General features: G+C 34.6%; 1 protein-coding gene across 3 annotated transcripts in view; it reads left to right on the forward strand.

Annotated features, from left to right (window-relative positions):
• LOC149416953 (cell adhesion molecule Dscam2-like) overlaps positions 1-17,472 on the forward strand; it is a 63,485-nt gene that overhangs the window by 37,237 nt on the left and 8,776 nt on the right. For all 3 annotated transcript variants that reach the window (XM_089640700.1, XM_089640701.1, XM_089640702.1), the window contains 11 exons: positions 371-512; positions 2,484-2,632; positions 6,466-6,670; positions 6,894-7,033; positions 11,748-11,818; positions 12,211-12,460; positions 13,025-13,171; positions 14,423-14,587; positions 14,809-14,938; positions 15,636-15,826; positions 16,525-16,704. In XM_089640700.1, coding sequence (XP_089496826.1) covers positions 371-512; positions 2,484-2,632; positions 6,466-6,670; positions 6,894-7,033; positions 11,748-11,818; positions 12,211-12,460; positions 13,025-13,171; positions 14,423-14,587; positions 14,809-14,938; positions 15,636-15,826; positions 16,525-16,704 — 1,770 coding nt within the window. The remainder of the gene's footprint in view (positions 1-370; positions 513-2,483; positions 2,633-6,465; positions 6,671-6,893; positions 7,034-11,747; positions 11,819-12,210; positions 12,461-13,024; positions 13,172-14,422; positions 14,588-14,808; positions 14,939-15,635; positions 15,827-16,524; positions 16,705-17,472) is intronic.

The following is a 17,472-nucleotide window of genomic DNA, read 5'->3' on the forward strand; positions in this document are numbered from 1 at the left end:
TTCAATTATTCTACCGGTCGGTGGCTGGGTTGACATCGCGTTTGGGTTCCACCCAGGAGTAGTGTGTACAATTCCTTGGCTGGCTAAGTCCTCCATCACAACACAATCAACATTTAGTGGTAGTAGGAGATTTTCAAATATTGTCAGGTTATTCGTAACCTGGAAATGTTTGTATTTATTTTGAAGAAAAAAATAAAATTTAATATTAGTCGGTAAACCTTGGGATAAATTAATTTGTAAATTATAATTTTAGTCTCGGCTAACTGCCTAGATCTGTATCTATATCCAATCAAATTTAGGCTTACTACATTTTTTAAAGTGAGATTGTATGTGAGAACCTTCCCGCTGACTTAAAATGTTTTATTTACAGAACCAGCTCGCTTCAAGGAAGCCTCACAGAATATAACGGTGAAACGAAATGAACCTGCGACGCTCGTCTGTGATATATTGGGAGACAGTCCCGTCAGAAATACGTGGACTCTAAACACTATGGATATTCATACTAATTATAGGTATTAATATATACATATTAGTCGTAGAATTTGAAGCAGGATACTTAACGGGGAGCAACACCGCGATTTTTACTCTCGTGAACTGCAAAAAAATGGAGAAGCAGATATGTAGGCACTTACCATCTACATTGTATTTTTTTTTTAAATTTATTTATTAGTTTGTTACAAAAATATTACAGTATAGATTTTGACTGTCCAACTAGGAAGGTCTCCCGTTCTAGGACAGTCAAAATTTGAATTAGCAAAAACTTTGAACGAAGGTACATTCTTCGAAACACGACGTTCTCATGGAGACATTATGGTTTTTCACAATTCTACAGCTCGTTAGTTATCTTTCAGCAAAAAAAAGCAGATTCATGAGAAACTTGTTTTTTTTTTAAATTTTCTTGTTTTAGTTTGAAATGTCCTTAACCGTTTTCTTCTCGGATGGGTTGTTTCGGAGAATTTGAATAATTCATCAAATTTCAACGTTCATTTTTTAGTTCTGTGAAAGATTTTTTCAAGTTCTGTTTTTATTTCAGTTCTGTCAAACAACTAGCCTATAATTAAATAATAACAGAACTTGAAAAGGACTTTCACAGAACCCGAAAATGAACGTTGAAGTTTGATGAATTATTCAAATTCTCCGAAACAACCCTCCTAAGTCGCAGAATGTTGAGAGAGGTTTGTTGATGATGAGTTGGATAACTTCTGTGAAGGTTCATAAAAAAATGCTTTGACACCATGACTTAATAAATGTACAGTGAATAGTCAGGTACTTCCCAATTCTCAATTCTCTTTCTCCAATTTACATCTACATGTAATTTACATCTACATGTAATATACATCTACATGTAATTTACATCTACAGGTAATTTACATCTCTATATAATTTACATCGACATGTAATTTACATCTACATGTAATTATTTACATCTACATATAATATATATCTACATGTATTTTACATCTACATGTAATTTACATCTACATGTAATTTACATCTACATGTAATTTACATCTACATGTAATTCTTTACATCTAATTGTAATTTACATCTACATATATTATATATCTACATGTTATTTACATCTACATGTAATTTACATCTACATGTAATTAACATCTACAAGTAATAAACATCTACATGTTATTTACATCTGCATTATAATTACATTTTTTTATTGAAGAAATTTGTTATCTTTTGTCAGAATTCATTTTTGAAACATTTACATAAAAATTACAACAAAACCACAAATATATTAACTTAACAAATAGTATGCGACGTCAGATCTGTTATTTCTACACAATCTGCTAAATAATAAAAGAGATAGTCACTAATTGCTATCCATCATTGGTGTTAATGTTCCAACGAGACTCATCAAGCGCTTTACGCTTCTTCGTAAAGAATCCAACAGTATATAACTCACCAATTACTCGCGCGATTACAACATATACCCACGATGAAAAGAGATTATACTTTAAATTTTCATGATTTTTTACTAATACAGAAAACTAATTTATTAAATTTTTGGCGTGATACAACTAGTAAATTATTTTCTAACTACTTACAACTTAATTTTTCACCAAACTATGTTTCAAAAAATTTCAGTCAATGGCAATTCGTGGGCATATAATTTTGATTTTAAATTTCTCTTTTCACATACTTTCTTTCATTTTATTAATATTACTCATATTATAATCATTGTTTAATATTATGAACCGTTCGCATCCAAGGAGAAATTACTAAGATATTATATGGACATGCGTAATATTTAACTATGTATAATTTAATATATCTTATCACTTGTAAAAAAATATAATATTTATACCTAAAGCCTATGACCTCTCTCCTATACCTATACCTCTTGCTCCGAGCAGTTTCAGTGTAAATCACTGTTCAGTATGATTTTTATTGATTTCAGGGTGATTTTTCATAAGACGAGAGAAAATCACATTTTCACTTGATTTCAACTTAATGGTTTCTTCTAGGATTAGGGTGTCTGACACCAAAAAAGAATCTGGCCTACAGTCGGAACTCAGTATCGACCGGGCAGACCGACAAGACTCGGGATTATACAGGTGCCATGCTAGTAACTCTTTCGGACGAAGCGAACACTTTATATATCTCTCCGTACAAGGTATGTAAATATTATTAACCACTGTAAAATGAATATTGCTATCCTGAAACAGGAAAATCGTCCTTGTTAGACTCCCAAAACAAATTTATTAAACAACTATCAAAAATGTTTTCCGAATCAAATAAATAAAATTAAAAAATATTGAATACTGCTTGAGGGGGTGTAACACAGTGAAATCAATAATGTTACAATGTCCTGACAGTTATTTACTAAGATAAACTTATGCTATATCCGGAAAAAATAACATATTAATGGCTCCACAACATCAAGTACAAACCCGTTTATCATCAAACCTGGGTTGCTTGGTTTCTAAAACAAATACCTCATTCGCTCAGCGCCAATTCTAGGCCATCGCTCCGAAAATATATAACCGACATAAATTCGTATCATCCTCCCTCCCTTTTTACTGCCCGAGTAAAACATTGGTTATTTGAAAGGGGACGAGCTTTCTACAAAGACTCCTTAAACTATATATATAAATATAAAAAAATAAATACTTACTTCATCCCACCTTCTTTCCAATTTCTTACATGGCACGCATTTTAAACATGTATTCTTCTAATAGAATATCTACAATTTTTATTTCAACTTTCAATTCTATCTATCAAAATATTATTTTTCTTTATTTCTCTCCTTACTTTTAATTTCTAAATTTGCATTTAGTTTTATTTATTCTTGTATGTTTTAATCTTAGATTTTCATATTATTACTTTTTATCTGTTTATTATTATATTTTATTAATGAAGTATTCAATTTAGGACTACCACAACACGGGCCTAGTGTGATAATCAAAAGAAAATGTAAAAAAATATTTATAAAAAAAAAAATTATGAATGTAGGTGAACTAACTAATTATTTAAGTTGAAGAAATTGTATACACTATCCATGAACGATCAAAAAGCGATCAATTATGATTCCCTTCCAACACGTACATGCGGACTGGCAACGTACATTCATTAAATTTAAATTAAGTTATTATTTAAATTTGACGTAGTCAATTTATTAGTATTTTTTTTACTTTTGCGTAGCAGTCTGACGTTAACTCATTTCCCAGCTGCCAGTACTGCTCACGATTCGCATTACGATATCGGTTGGCGTATCAATAGTTCGACCATACTAGCTAGCTAGCTAAATCGCTAAAAATTCGTAGGTAGTTATTTTTTATCGATCCGATACTGTAAAGTTATTGATATGTACTGGCAACACTAAAGTTATTTGACATTTCGAATCACCAAATATATCATATATTTACGTAAAAATATTAATAAAATATGAATTTTGAGTTGAAATACTCACCTATTCTGTTCGTATTTACTTTTTGGCATTAAAAAAGGAATTAAATAGATGATGAGGTCTTAATCCACAACTTAAAATTGGTCAATGAGATCTTTAGCCATAATACGAGATATACAAAGCAAGTGTCTAAATTTCTTCCTCCAAGTTCGAACGGATTTAATTTATCGCATAAATGATAAACCAGTAATTTTGCATAAAAACGATATTATTAAAAGAGTGGCGTATATCAACAGTCATCTAAATTTAACTGTCAGCCAAAGAGATTTGGCGGGCTTTCTTTGTTGGAATTTCAATTGTCAATTATCAATTGTTGACCGTGCTAGGGAATGTTGCTAACTGACCATAGATCACGAATTTAGTCAATATCGTATTGACATAAGGCTTTATCGATCGTTCGTGCTAGACCTCCTGTAACGGTAACCCTATCGAACCAACGACCCTAGGTAAAGTAGGTTATCTGAAAAAAAAATGCACTATATATTTGTTTACCTGTGAGAATATGGTGGCATACAATACATGGAAATACATTAAATATAATATAAGCCTTTAATTTTCCGATCAAACACCAAACCAAAAGAAATACTTGTCGGACCTACGCCAAATAATGGAAAATCGGATACAGGAGGGTAAAGTCGGGCTAACAATAAAATTTATCAATAACAAGCCAACATAGTGAATATTTATCCAAAAAACTCAAACCCATCAAAGGATACGGTTAAAACATCAGAAGCTGCCGTACCAAACTTTTAGAATTGCAAACTTCTCTTCCATTACTCCAAAACATTGATGTATTTCTTCTAACTGAAACCTGGCTTGATCCTGGTATTCATACCGAAGAACTTGGATATTCATCTTACAACATATAGTGAACATAAATTTAGTTTTTATGTGGATGTTGGTAAATTTTTAAACAACAAGTGAAATTATAAGTTAATTGTATTATGTATTTTTGGTAGAATTTATAATATATACTAATTTTAACCCTAAAAGGTGGCTTCTGTAAGCTATCATACCTACTTTAAAATATCCTTCTTTACTTGCGGCACATCAATGTTTGGTGTATTTCTTTCTTATTTTCAATTGTTTGTAATTGCGTAAATACTACTTATAAAAATGGACTTTTGGTGGATATTCAATAATTTTTTTAACTTTACTACATCAGAATTTCCATCCGGATCAAGAGGAAAGAAGCTGACGCTCTTTCATGTTCCGAAAATGTGTGTTATTAATTTCAAAAGATTGACTACGGTATGAACAACGTTGATATTTATACTTTCACAATGTGCTGTAGAATTAAAAAAATACTGAACGTAACGTTACTATTGACTCTGTAACTAACAAAGTTTGGGTCCTTAATTTTTACTTCCATAAATATTGCCGAGATCCGACAGTTCAAACGACGTGGTATAACATAATGTTATGTTCGAAAAAAATCTTTTGTTACCAAAATATATCACTTCTATCTCCGGGCTTGTGCTAACCCTGTTTTAGCGAGTTTTTTTTAATTCTCTTAAATAACGATACATAAAACTGTCCATTAAAAATATTTATGCCCCGGAATCCGGAAAAATATTTTTCCAAATTGTGTAGCAGACCTTTTTACGGAATTTACATTTATCTCATAATTAATTTTTTTTATTACCTTTCCGCATAATCCAACTACATTTTTGTACAGAATCTTAATTATAATTAAAGTTTTTCAACCAGAAATGGATAGTCAATAGGTAATGTATCAATATCAGGTAAAAAGCATTCACAAATCTAAAATGTAAAAGAAGAATCATCATCTGATTGTTGGTTTAGGACTTATCGCTTCGAAACTTAAATCGTAAATCGTAAATCGTAAATCGTAAATCGTAAATCGTAAATCGTAAATCGTAAATCGTAAATCGTAAATCGTAAATCGTAAATCGTAAATCGTAAATCGTAAATCGTAAATCGTAAATCGTAAATCGTAAATCGTAAATCGTAAATCGTAAATCGTAAATCGTAAATCGTAAATCGTAAATCGTAAATCGTAAATCGTAAATCGTAAATCGTAAATCGTAAATCGTGAATCGTGAATCGTGAATCGTGAATCGTGAATCGTGAATCGTGAATCGTGAATCGTGAATCGTGAATCGTAAATCGTAAATCGTAAATCGTAAATCGTAAATCGTAAATCGTAAATCGTTAATCGTAAATCGTAAATCGTAAATCGTAAATCGTAAATCGTGAATCGTGAATCGTGAATCGTGAATCGTGAATCGTGAATCGTGAATCGTGAATCGTGAATCGTGAATCGTAAATCGTAAATCGTAAATCGTAAATCGTAAATCGTAAATCGTAAATCGTTAATCGTAAATCGTAAATCGTAAATCGTAAATCGTAAATCTTAAATCGTAAATCGTGAATCGTGAATCGTGAATCGTAAATCGTCAATCGTCAATCGTCAATCGTGAATCGTAAATCGTGATTCGCAAATCGTAAATCGTAAAGCTTGAATCGTGAAATCAGAAATGAAAGCTTGAAATCTAAAATCATATTTTATTTTTAAGAGCGCCCCGATGCCCCTCGCCAAGTAGAGCTCATGCAGGTTGACAGCCGCTCGGTGCGTCTGAAATGGAAGAAACCTTTTAATGGGAACAGTCCAATCATCGGCTACCAGCTGCAATATCAAACGCTGGCTCAAGACTCCAGGGAGGCCTGGGGCACGGCTAATGTTATCAATATTACGCTCACAAATACAAGTTCTCAGTCAAGGTAAGCAACATAATTATTCAGATTAAGCATGTCTTAATGAATTGCCCTTTAATTAATCTGACCATTCCTACTGTTATACATTTACGTTGCCACACGAATTTTATAAATATTTTCACAAGAAATTCATGTATCTATGCCTGTAGAAATACCAGTTTTCTGTTAGTTTATAATTATTATTTCAAAATTAAGAGAGCGTTTTAAGAGCTTTTGTTTCAAATTGCAGTGCAGTGACCGAGCAATACGAACTGGGTTTGGTGAGCGACCTTCTTCCAGATACAACTTACTCCATGCGGATGATGGCATTCAACCAAATAGATAAAAGTGTTTACAGTGACGTCATTGTAGTTAAAACACAAGAAGAAGGTAAGTTTGAAAGCACATGCCTAATGTTTTTTTTTATAATTAACTGTTAGTTATCTGCGTTACTATGCAGATTTCGGTGTTGGGAACTCTTTGTAAAAATTAAAAGGTTCTTTATTATAACTGTGTTCATTTACGTTACAATTAATAGGACTGGATTTAGCTACACTGTTCATTACCCGAGGGTTGGTAATTCTCTGGTTCGAGAAGCTTGTTCCCTGTCAATATCATTTCTCAAGTAGTTGTTACACTCTAGCGACATCTGACGGACTCTGGAGTTAGCTTTATGACTAGCGCCATCTATCGCTTAAATATTCAACCTTATTACCATACGTCACATTAACTTACATAGTAAGTTAAACATACTATGACTCCATTGAAATTTTTGGAGTAAGTATATCAGACCCACTCAAGTATCGGAGCTCTATAGAAGCCCGAAAAAGTCAGGCTTCCAAGAAACTGGACTTCTTGTATAGAGCTTGGTATTTTTGATTAGTAGTGACCAGCTGCAAACCCTATACAAATCACAAATATACCCAACAATTGAATTTGGGAGTCATCTCTCGTCTGCCCCACAATACTTGATAAACCTACTTGATTCTGTGCAAAGGAAGGCTGTCCGTCTGATTGACAAATCCATTTTAATCGACTGATTGCCATCTCTAATGCACAGACGCAATGTGGGCATGCTGAGTCTGTTCTACAGATATTTTAATGGAGTCTGCTCTAAAATATTGATCCCCGGTGCACCAGTGCACATTAGGGTGTCCCAGGACTTAAGGAAGAAAAAAATTTCATGAATTTAAATATGCATACCCTTTTATTTTATTCCATCTGATTCCAATAACTCATATAATAAATATTATTTTGATTAAACACCGGCAACCCGTGCCGACTTGATGTCAAACATATGGTACAAAAATTATGGTTAATATGGAACAATTTTAAACTTTCATTTTTTTCGGAAAAATAAAATTTAAAAATGCACAAATGTTCAATTATGTAGTGTTTTATATTTAAAAATGGTTTATTGATTAAATTTTCTCTTCAAAGTTGTTTTTTTACAGTCAGGATAAATCTTCCGATGTTTCTGAACGCATCGTAACAAAAATTGTTTTTGTTCTCCTTCGACCTTGATTAAGCCATGCAAATCTTGCATTAACTTAACAGCTCTTTCAGCTGTATAATTCACTACCCTCAGCGACAACACCTTATTTCTGGCTTCTTGATACGAAGCATTATTTGACCACATCGTAGGGCATTCGTTAAGAAAACCGGCATCTATTTTCAGACGATCAAACAAAGACTTGCTTTTGACTGAAATGAAGTCGTAAATATTTTTATCTGAAACAAAATTCACTAAATTATGATATGAACAAAAACCTAAATACAAAATATACAAAACATAAATGTAACAACTTATTAAACTAACCATATTATTTACCATCAATATCTTCCTTCGATGGGATGTAACGTTTGTCATGGGTTGATAATAATTTTTTTTGATATTTTCGAGCATTTTTATTTTAGTTGTTTGATCCACAACGTCGTCAAACAGCGATAAAATAGATACTTCATCGGTCAAATACCATAAATGCTTACTGAACTTCTGTAAAGCTGAGATGTTTTCATCAATTTTTTCGTAAGCCTTCACCGATTTCAAAAAGCAGTCCGCGTCCTGGCAACTTGACATAGGATGTTACTATGAACAGGCAAACGTCTAAAAGTGCCGCCTTATCCTTACCGGTAATTTTAAATTGCGCACAAAGTAATGATATTTTCAACGAATAAAGCGCCCTTGCCATTCAACGAGCACATGGAGGCCGAATCTTAAATTTTCTCGCTGTATCTCCGCCTAAAATATCACACAGAGCTCTAACAACTCTCGATAGTCATCTCTAAGTATTTTTGTTGTCAGTGTAGTACGGTAAGAGTCAAGCAAATCATCGATTTCAGGAGTGGTTAGGTGCAATGTGAGATTTTCTCTGTAGCACTGAATTTTATCGGGATCAACATTTTTCTAGTTATCTCGAAACTTTTTGAACAGTGGGATGTCAGGGCTTGTAGTCACTTGACTGATTTTTACTTCAAACACAGCTTTTAATACCAACTCATACACATGATGGCGGCAAGCAAAAATAAACATTTCTATAGAGAAGTAATATAAGTTTTTGTTCAAGAAGCACACAAGCACCATTGCTGAAGCTGTAGTATCACAATCGAATTCTTTAAATTGAAGACTTACTTATTGGAAACTGATCAAAATTATATCCAAGCGCCTCAATAGTAGCTTCAAGAATGAAAACAGAATCTCTTATACCTACTTAACTGGCACCTGTCTAGCGCGGCGACTAACTTTGGAGTATTTTGGAGTCTTTTCGCATCGACGTTTTACTGGTTTCGGTTTGAGTTTTCTGTAGCGGTTTTGGAAAATCTTCTAAATTTGTGTCTTTGTTAGAATCAAAAGATGAGCCGTTTTGTAACGGTTCGTAAGACGATGTTGAAGGAGTTGGCGCAAATAAAAATTTAGTACGCCGCTTTTCTTCCTCGATTGTTTTAAGGCGCGCTCTCTCCTCTTTATCTGTCATTTTTTGTCAACCCCCCAAAGTAGCCAGGACGACCTGGCTGTCTTTGCCGCTGCAAGAAGATTCTGTCTTCATTTATGTTTATTAATTCAAGAGACTGAACAAACTCTTGACGACGTTGTTCAAATATGACTTGCGTTTTCTGCGTATTTTTTCGCAAGTCCCTCCAAACTTGATATAAGTTTACAAGTTTTTTCACACAAGTAGGTAAAGATTTGGTTGGTATACGCGCCTTTTCCCAATAGATAACATACTCGCAAATAGTGAGATTAGCACTTTGATTGACAGACAAATTCACTTCCCGGATATTGTAGAACAAAACTTCAAGAACTTGCCCATTAGATGGCAGTTTAGAACCCGATATTTGGTGTTTTATGGCTCCTATTAAAAATATACCTACTCTTTTTAGAACTGCGTAAATCTAATGACATCTTGCCTGACTGAGTGATATTCGTTTACTAACAAAAAAGCAACTTACTACGAGCTCATCAACACGTTTGCTCACGGGCGTCTTAATGTACAAGTGTTAAAAAGTTTCGATGCAAGTCGGCACGAGTTACATTGGTCCCAAGTAAAATAAATTTTTTTTTATAAGTGTTTTGTCATTATTGAAACAAAATTAGAGGGTATGCGTTGAAAAATTGCAACTTTAATTTTTTTGTGACACCCTAGTGCACATGCGTGAGACTTAACCCTCAACCCCTTTACCCGTAGAGTCAATTTGTTTATCACTTTAATATATATAACTTTACTTTCGACCAGTCGGTCGCCGAGTTGACATCGCGCTTGGGTCCCACTCAGGTGTAGTGTGTTCAATTCCTCGGCTGGCTTAGGTAGTCCTTCATCACAACTCAAGCAACATTTTCAGCTTACTGTGGTGGTAGAAGGAGATTTTCAAATATTGTCAGGTTATTCGTAACCCAGGAATGTTTGTCTTTCTTTTTAAATAAAAAAAAATTAAAAAATGTTTCATGAAGTATACACTTACTCCTGATGAGGTGAACTTTGTTCATGAAACATGTAGAAGTTACATATATTAAAGTGATGTAAAAAAGGTTACTTGTGTTTTAATATAATAAATAATGCCATCACACTGTAATAAGTAATAAGCTTTCAGAAGAAATTTTCTTTGAAAAATCAATTTGTTTGCTTCTCGGGACAGCTGATATGATCTCATACGATCCGTTTTCTCCCTTAACATCATAGTTAGAAATACGAGCAAAATGGTGTTAGAAAGAAATAATACCTAGATTTGTATTCAAATATATAAGTTAATTAAGAATATTTCAAATAAACACCTCTATGAAAAGGTTCGGTCCGCAATTTGAGAAAAATTATGTTTTTTTTTTCACTAATTATTTTTATATGAAACCATTAAAAGCGAGGAAACAGTAATGTTTATAATACATCTATTATAAAAACTTTTTTTTTATCAATGTTTAGACGATTGTAAGTTGAGAGATTTTTAAAACTCTTTTAGTTATCTTAAAATTTTAAATTATGTAAAATTATGTTTATTTCTAAAAATAAAACTTAAAATCTCATTTTGTCATCTTTCAAAAATTTATATTTTTGGTTTAGAAATGCAAGTAAGCACAGATATGTAGGTGCAGCAGGACCACCAAAGCGAAAAGGATGCAGCCCATAGATGAAAAAATGAAATATTTACATTCAGTAAATCACAATGGCATAATAGAGTAAAAAGTTCGGATCTTATTGTTTTTCTTTTCCTTGCAATTTTGTATGAGGTTTATTAAACAGTTAAACAGAATTTTTCCTTCTAAAACTCATTAATGTAACGCAAAATCAGTCTTGTAAATATAACCACCAGATTGGAATAGTAATAAGGCCAAAGCGGCAGTACTAGTTATTTAGACACACGAAAGGATATTATTATAAGCGCTAGCTAGTTAGAGGATTACAAAAGATTCCATAAAGTCAAATAAATTTAAAATAGCGTTCGGAAATATGCCATTTATTTGGATTTTATTAAGAAGCGGAAATACTTAAAAAATCTTCGATTTTCTGGAAGCATATTTTAGAAATATAACTGTTAATATGCCAGAGGTCTGAAGGTTTAGTAAAAATCTGCAATCTCTTTCAATCTTTTAATTCTTATCTTGTTTTTACAGCTCCATCAGAACCGCCACAAAATATAAAAGTGCAGGCTGGGGAAGCTGGTGAATTAACTGTTACGTGGCAGGTAATATTTCTTTGTAAATATATTGTGTTGCACGCTCATTCATATGCGGCAACAAGTAATAATCCATAAAAAACTATCGGTAATTAATAATATACTTAAAAATGTAACTAAACATACTAATTTGGCTGTCGGTGGGTGGGTGCAGGCGTGATTTAAAATTTAATATTGCATTATGAACTTTTAATTTTCAAATTTGGAACTGATTAGTATAAATCATATAACACAAGCGATAAAGTAGTTACAAACATTACATTATTGATTGATAACGCTGTATGCATAATATTGAGTAACAGAGCAATTTCTTAAGCAAAATCTGATTTAGGGTTTTTTTATCAGGGATTCCACATAGATTGAACATGGGGCCACTTCTATATAATGACTTAATTTTTCAGCCTCCGCGATTTGGTTCCTGGCACGGCACTCTTCTCGGATACAACATCCACTGGACCGAAGTTGAGGCCGGGGCCCCCAACACGCAGGCGCCCCACGCCAGCTCGACCTTTATCAAGGGGGCCTCTTCTCACAAGTTCACCTTGACGGGCCTGGGGCAGTATGCCAAGTACAGAGTGTCTGTCACAGCCAACAACAGGGCGGGGAACGGGCCACCCAGTGTTCCGATACTGACTTCAACCAAAGAAGGAGGTAATCTTCACACAATTTAGCAAATAAAATTATGAATTAATTGAAGGAAGGTGATCGATTAACAAAGACAAAAGATTAAAAACAAAGAAATAAAATTGGTATTGTTCTGAATGCAATATCGTATTCTGATACCATTTCAGCATGGCAGAAAGGTGTAGAGAAGACAGAGGAAAGACGAAGGTAGACTGTGTGGAGTAGGAATGAGATCTATAACGTGTATTGTATAACGAACGGACAAAAGCAATGAGTGTTAAAAATATATGGCCTTATTGATTAAAATCATGACAAGGGTGGGAATGACACAAATGTCCGATATTTGAAGTTTTCTATGGATCTGGATTAAGCAAAAGTGTAAAAAAAATACAGAGTGTTGCATGTTATCCACGATGTCTACACATGCGGTGAAATAATACTGTATATTGAAAGCATATTGTATTGTATTGAAGTTAATGTAGTATCGAAAATCAACCGTAAGTACATACTTACCTACGACAAAAGTGGTATTTCTGGGTGATCACTTTCCTTTCACATCTTTCTCATCTATTAAACATCTTTATTTTTCAGTTCCATCATCTCCACCTCAGTCAGTGCGATGTACTCCACTGTCATCTCAAAGCTTAAAGATCGAATGGACCTCTCCTCCACGATCTCACCATGGGGGAAACCTCCTTGGATACAAAATACTCTACAAGCCTTTGGCAGATATTTACAGTAAGCTTTTAACTTATCAAAGTGATTCAGTTAAATATTATGCATTGCCAGAGGACGACTTATCTTAGTTTCATTATTTAAGCGTAGGCACAATGGAAGGGTCAAAATTGGTTTTCGAGTAAATCCTTCAAGTTTCAACGACCCTCATATCAGCATAAACTACCCGCCAACTTCGTAGATTAACACCAAAACAATAGAAATAATTTATTATGACCTTCTCAAGTATTTACATATTATTATATATGGAAATTTGTAACGAAATTTAGCATAGATATTGTTTTGAAGTGAAACTTAGTTAATATTTCCTACACATTTTTGGTAAAACTCTATTTCATAATTCAGCACAATTTAAGCCAGCGAATTCGACGAAAATATTTTGAGAAACGAAACAGTGTTCAATGAATTGGAAATCAAGTTTTACGAGAATTTAAACAAGTACTGTAAAATATTAGATATTCCCCTTTCTTTAAATACTTCAAAATTCTAAGTGGATAAAAATGAACCTTTGTATTTTTGAACGTTGAAAGAAATTTTCTTCAATGAGCACTCATCAGACCAGCTCTAAAGTACGGCTTAGAGTGAAGAGATACTATAGAAGGGCAAAGTATGATATATTTTCTCAGATTTATTGCGCTAAGGTTTAAAGTACTATGCTCTTACAAAGAACAGTGAACGTTTATAAGATATTTTGAAAAGACCAAAATCCAAAGAAGAACCGTAAGAGTCATGCGAATAATGTATCTGGCGGACAATATATAATCACGAACCACTTGAACGGACTTTAACAAGATTCATAAAACTGCAACGACTCAATTGTTGTACAAGGGACGTTGCAAGGCGAACTCCGAATTCTTGGGCATATGGAATTATATCAGCAGGAATAGAGGCACTTCCTTAAATTATGATTATGATAGTTTCTAGGTTTTTTTCATGTTTACGACTGATTTGTTCCTAATAAAAACGGACAGCGAAGGAACACATTCGAAACAAATTCCCCCTTTAACTAACGCATTCTACATTTTTGAGAGAAGATCTTCTCGCATGATAAATCATAGGTGACAGGAAAGTCAATTACTGCATTCTTACATAAGGTTCTTGAGAGACGCAGTAGGAAATCAACAAATAAAAAAACGATTCCTGAATGGGGTAAGACTCTCAAGGGGTTGTTGCGCCAAAGATATTACCCTTTCGTTTTGCCAAAAATTGATATCTAGTAATTTTATTATTTCTTCATTAATAGTAATTTTTCAGTGGAAGACAACGTATCATCAGCGGAAGTGAAGAGGACTAGCAGCAGCGAGACCTACCTGCACGCGCTGCTGAAGTACACCAACTACTCCATCCAGGTGCTGGCCTACACGGGCGCGGGTGACGGCATCCTCAGTCCGGCCGTCTTCTGCACCACCGAAGAAGACAGTAACATACATACATATCTCTATTATTAGTCGTCTGTATCTGAGCAGATTAAAAAAACCAGCACCGAGAGAACTGGACGCCGGTTACGCGTTGGTATAGTTTAACAGGAAAGAAGTCCGGTTTATCTTACCTACGCCCGCCGTTATTATAAGTCAATAATATTTGCACTCCTTGAAATTGACAACAGATAATGTTAGAACAACGTTTGTTTCGCCTTTCAGTTCCAGGTCCTCCTGCAAATTTGAAAGCGATCTCTCTGAATGCTGACTCCATCCTGGTGAGCTGGTTACAACCAAAGAAACCGAATGGAAAGATCGTATTTTATACGCTGTACTACAGAGCAGTGGGAAGGTGAGCATTTTTAATTACTCCATATCGACATAAGTAATGCGACCAATATATTTTAAGAAGACAACCCAGCCGAATTTACACACGTTGGAAGTAGCCAGTCAAGATTACCGTGAAACAAACCATAGCGATTTCTAAAATTATGCGAGTTGTTCATTTTTTTAACGATACATTTTGGTGCTATTTTGAGTATATAATTCACCCGATACATGACTGTTAATATTGAAACGGTTTCGACAATCCTATTGGGCGTAATAGCAAGGATATTGAGATATTTTGAGCACATAATCTGGAGATTAGTTTCAGATTAAAACAATAATAAACGAGTTCAGCATAAGTATAACAGCATCACCGTTACGTCTATTAACAACGATTTTGTCCAACCATACTCTATTGTTATAGAAAATACTTATGCGTAATTTGTTATAACAATTCTTTTGTTGGGTTTGTAGCATTATTTTGTCTAATATGAAATGATAGATTCCGTAATTTTGTTCGATATTAATTAAAAATCTAACTATGACGTTTGTCAATAAAGCATGCATGGTTGATACAAATTTCTTTAACATTCTCATTACGTTACGCTTAGGCATATGTGACCAAATAATAATAGAACTATCGAAATGTCTGTAAGTACATAATAAACTAGCGAGCAAATATCTATGGTTTACTTTTAAGGTCCAACTTTTTTTAATTGCAGTGAGAATGCTCCCACAAGTCGGCAGGCCAGCGTGGCAGATGTGACCGCCCCCAGCAAGCCAGGCCTGGTGGGGGCGATGGAAGTGCGGGGGCTGGTGGAGAAGGGGCGCTATGAATTCTGGCTGTCGGCGAGTACGGGGGCGGGTGAGGGTAGCGCTACCTCCCCAGTCATCGAGACGTCAGTCAGCAAAGGTGAATGGGTGGCTGCAAGATAATACTCTCAGGAATATATCGTTTTTTTAAGATCTTGAGGGGAGTACCTACGCTTCGCCTTGTTTATAAGACTATAAGATCTAAACTAACAAAGCTATCCCATCAGGGTGTACTCTTCCGAATGCCACTTAAAAAGATGTCAAATATTTCATTATGGAGCCGATAAAATAGACGAAAGTTTCTCAATTACATCGTGTTTTCAAAATTTCCCTCTAAAAGAGAATTATATACGTGATGCCCGGAAACTCGTAATACTTGAGGGAAACTGGTGAATCGTCATCAAACGCAACCAAAAAATCGATCTGAGCATCTTTTTGGCAACGAAATGCTAAAAAAAACTTTTTAATCCGGTTTTACGCTTGATCGCATTTTAGAAAACATTAAGCCATTAGATATTTTAACATCCTAGCGACCTAATCTACGCGAAAATGAATGCTCAAATCAATTAAAGTTATACCCCAAATTCGGCTCCAATTGTGATTTAAAGTCACCCGTTTCCTTTGTACTACGAATTTCCGAACACCGAGTATAAGATAAATATAGATCGGTACGTATATGGGCATACATTTTCTAGGAAAAAAATTCTTTCGAACCCTTACCTCGCTTTTACCGACTAAAAACCAGTATACATTTGTTTACCGATTAGAAAATTTTAATTGACCATGCATTATTTTCAGCAGGAGCACGGATAGCTTCGTTCGGTGGATTGGTCAGGAGCGGAGCAGGAAGACCACTGACCCTGGGCTGCCTGGCCGCTGGAAACCCAACTCCTCGCACCAGCTGGGCCCACTCTAGGAAGCCCATAAGTCATGGACACCAGTACCGAGTCACCTCTGAGGGAAACCTCCTCATACACAGTAAGTCGATATATCTTCCAGATTATTTCGAAAAGCTAACGATAAATTTTCAATAAATTTCTATTTGGGAGGCGGGTTTGGGTACCGCCGCCCCAGTAACAATTTTTTAAATAACCAACTGCCATAGGTCACCTCGAGTAGTTCGCTACGTTTGGTGACTTAGCAGGGTATCTGGGTTTATCAGGTAAGGTGTGTTCAGATAGGGAGAGGCTGGTTTGAAGAGACCCGTTGACCTCTCCAACTGCTCTCTCTTGACCAATCGTCTTGCGCCGCAGTGGGAGGGATGTATTCATAAGTCAATCACTCTTGGACACACTAATCCCTAGATTCCTACCCACCCCTCATACCATTTTCTTTACCAGAACGTCTCTTTCCTTTTCTTATAAAAACCCCCACACAGCATCTCTGAAGAAGACATAGGGCCTGAGGTAAATTATTTTTCTCAGGGCCTTTTGTGTGGTGTTAAAGAAAAATTTTCAGACGGTTCCTTCTAGATTAAATTTATTGTTTTCTTTCTTTATACTTACATACCAAACGCATACCGAACGTGCAGACTAATCAATAAAGTCTTCTTTTCAAACAACCATACCTCCCTCCCTTTCAAAACATTGATAATAGGAACAAGGGAGATGAGCCGTGAACTAAGAAATCGTTTTGTTTGTTTGGACTTTCTCATTCGCATTTTTTTTTTCAATATTATGGTGCCCACCTGCCTGAAGAAAGTTTGAATAAAGAATTGTCCTTGATTGTAAGGTTTATAATTAAGTA

The sequence above is a fragment of the Hesperophylax consimilis genome, chromosome 16 (genome assembly GCF_061612785.1).
Source record: "Hesperophylax consimilis isolate HC1 chromosome 16, BYU_Hcon_1.0, whole genome shotgun sequence".
Classification (NCBI taxonomy): Eukaryota; Metazoa; Arthropoda; class Insecta; order Trichoptera; family Limnephilidae; genus Hesperophylax; species Hesperophylax consimilis.